General features: G+C 46.7%; 1 protein-coding gene across 3 annotated transcripts in view; it reads left to right on the top strand.

Moving 5' to 3' along the window:
- The window catches only part of Mtus2 (microtubule associated scaffold protein 2), a 374,670-nt gene that overhangs the window by 360,622 nt on the left and 11,096 nt on the right, over positions 1–2,952 (top strand). For all 3 annotated transcript variants that reach the window (XM_026785020.1, XM_026785024.1, XM_013350977.2), the window contains one exon: positions 1,273–1,346. In XM_026785020.1, the coding sequence (XP_026640821.1) occupies positions 1,273–1,346 (74 nt within the window). The remainder of the gene's footprint in view (positions 1–1,272; positions 1,347–2,952) is intronic.

Here is a 2,952-nt window from a genome sequence, read left to right on the forward strand (position 1 = left end):
CATCACCTACATCATCACCTACATCATTACCTGCATCACCTACATCATCACCTACATCAATCACCTGCATCACCTACATCATCACCTACATCATTACCTGCATCACCTACATCATCACCTACATCAATCACCTGCATCACCTACATCATCACCTACATCATCACCTACATCATCACCTACATCATCACCTACATCATCACCTACATCATCACCTACATCATCACCTACATCAATCATCTACCTACATCGTCTACATCATAACCCATATCACCTATATCATCACCTACATTATCACCTACATCATCTACATCATAACCCATATCACCTACATCATCACCTACATAACCTACATCATTAGCTATATTACCTACATCATAACCTATATTACCTACACCATCACCTACATCATAACCTATATCACCTACATCACCTACATCATAACCTATATCACCTACATCACCTACATCATAATCTATATCACCTACATCATAACCTACATTATAACCTACATCATCACCTATATCACCTACATCATCACCTATATCACCTACATCATAACCTATATCACCTACATCATCACCTTCATCTGCATAATGTATAAGTTATTTCCTGGATGTGACTTTACACAGAGCAGAGTTATCCCAAAACTCCTGAGAGAGACAGAGCATTCAACCTTTGCTTCAGGTTGAATGTCTTATAACCAGTCTTTGTTCAAGCAAATTCTGGGGATCCCTAGTCCGCAGAGTATGAGCCAGAGGCCACTAAGATGTCTTTGTTGACTCAGCACTGATCCCTCAAGCACACTGTGAAGCTGGCATGGTTGGCAAGATGTCATCTCCAATTGCTGAGTGAAAAGCTCCTTCCTCAGCCTGACATGGATGCTTTGAAGCCGGGAAAGCAAATCCTGGGGACAGAGGAAAACAACTGTTTCACTGTTAGGAAAGGTGGGACATTCAGCTGGTGCTGTTGACAGAGGTTCTCACATGGCCTCACATGCAGCATACCCAAGTACATGTGCACACGTACTGGTGAACACGCATGTGCTTTTTCTCAGCTCTCTTTCTTCCGGTCACTTCTTTCTTTCTCTCACAAACCACATTCCGATCACCACAGCCGACTTCCGACTAAGAAGAAACCTTGAATCTGCTGTAGCCGTTCATCATCTGTGGACCCAAAGTCACGTGTCCTCATCCACCCAAACAGCCTTGTTCTGTGCTTCTCAGAAGAAAGGTCCATTTCATAATGATGTGATTTCTTCTTCCTTCTTTCCAGAACTGATATCTGCCCATGAATTTGAGAAGAAGGAACTGGAAGAAAACTTTGAAAAACTGCGTCTGTCGTTACAGGTTCGTGGCTCCTTTGTTCCCTTGACTGGTGAAGAGGTCTCAGCACTGTGCTCACTGGCTAGCATTTATCTGACACCCACTGTGTATTCGAATATGGAAACATATCCCCCATCCTTTAGAATCTGATCCTCCCCTGACAGAGCTGTGGAAAAAATATAAAAGCACCAAGAAGCCACTTGTGCCTCGTGAATAATGCAGAGAATGCTAATGAAGTTAATGAAGCGTTTGCTGTGTCTGGGGTACCTGAAAAGTGGGGTGGGGGTGGGAAGAGAAACTTCTAGACGCTAATAATGTTGCAAAGGTCAGAATTGCAAAGGTTAGACCACATCCTGGCAGTTTTAAGATGGACTTAGGTTACCTGGAGATGGGCAGGATGGAAATCCCCCCTCTCATTGTTGCTCGGAGGAGGGTGTTGGTCTCATGTCAATTGAGTTGCCTGGCTTCCTCCTGGTCTTCAGGGGGAGGGTGTGGAGTCCCTCAGGCACATTCATCACCCCCCTGCCTTCTGGAGACCAGCCAGCTGCCTTCAAAAGGCCAGCAGCAGCCCCAGGGCTAGAGTGAGCTGCCTGGGAAGCTTCAGGGATGGGACAGATAAGCCCTGATCCCAGCTGGGGAGGTTCTGACTAAAGAACATGGCTTTTCAAATGTCATGGTCACTCATGTGTGGAAATTGGGAACACTGTTCCCAGGACTGGAACGTGTGTGAGAGAATCTTGCTTCTTTGGTGATGTCTCTGTCACAATGAGCCCGCCCCACAAGGAAAGAATCCAAGGTCACAGAGAGAACGTTGCAGAAAACGTAGAGACTGAGGTACAACAACTGAGTACTTGTTTTGCCTGTCACCAAGTCCCTTCCCCTCCTGCCCCCTGAGGCTGTAGAGTTCTGTACCTCTCCATCCGGCGGAAACTTTTTGAGCTGAACGTTGGCATGTGGAGCATAGAGTTACTGAAGCCCACTGCTTAGCACTACTCCGCACCTGGAGCAACTGCTTGCTTGAGCAGTTAGATCCATTCTGCACTCTGTCAGATCTTTCTAGCTCTGGAGCTGGGATGGTGATGCACCTCTGTCCACCTCAGGTACCTGCCCGTGAAATGGGGCTAACAGTAGCTTTTTCTCCAAATGTGAGCAGATGAAGGAGATCAAGCTCAGAGGCTGAACAACCCTAGATGGTTTTGCGTGAGAACCAAGAAGAAACAGCTACCACGAGCTGTTCCAGCAGCGCGGCGTTTATTATTAGCATGCCATTCGTTGACTTCCGAGAGGCCCGTGCTGGGTCAGACCACTCGAAGGATCTAAAGTAGTCCACATGGGTTGAGAATCGTTTCTTCCTGTCTTGACTGAGGCAGGATCCTTCCATCCCTGCTGGTCTGTTTGGAAGAGTGAACAAGGCAGGAAGATGTCGGTTGGATGGCTTAGATCCATCTGGGTAGTTGTTGTTTAGACTTTTGTGTTGTTTTGATTTTTAATGGTGGGAAAGAGGCCCTCAAGAGATACTTCCTGCCGGGTGGCAGTGGCACTCAGGAGGCAGAGGCAGGCAGATCTATGTGAGTTTGAGGCCAGTCTGGTCTACAGAGTGAGTTCCAGGACAACCAGGAGTATTACACAG

The sequence above is a fragment of the Microtus ochrogaster genome, chromosome 2 (assembly GCF_000317375.1).
Source record: "Microtus ochrogaster isolate Prairie Vole_2 chromosome 2, MicOch1.0, whole genome shotgun sequence".
NCBI classification, from domain to species: domain Eukaryota; kingdom Metazoa; phylum Chordata; class Mammalia; order Rodentia; family Cricetidae; genus Microtus; species Microtus ochrogaster.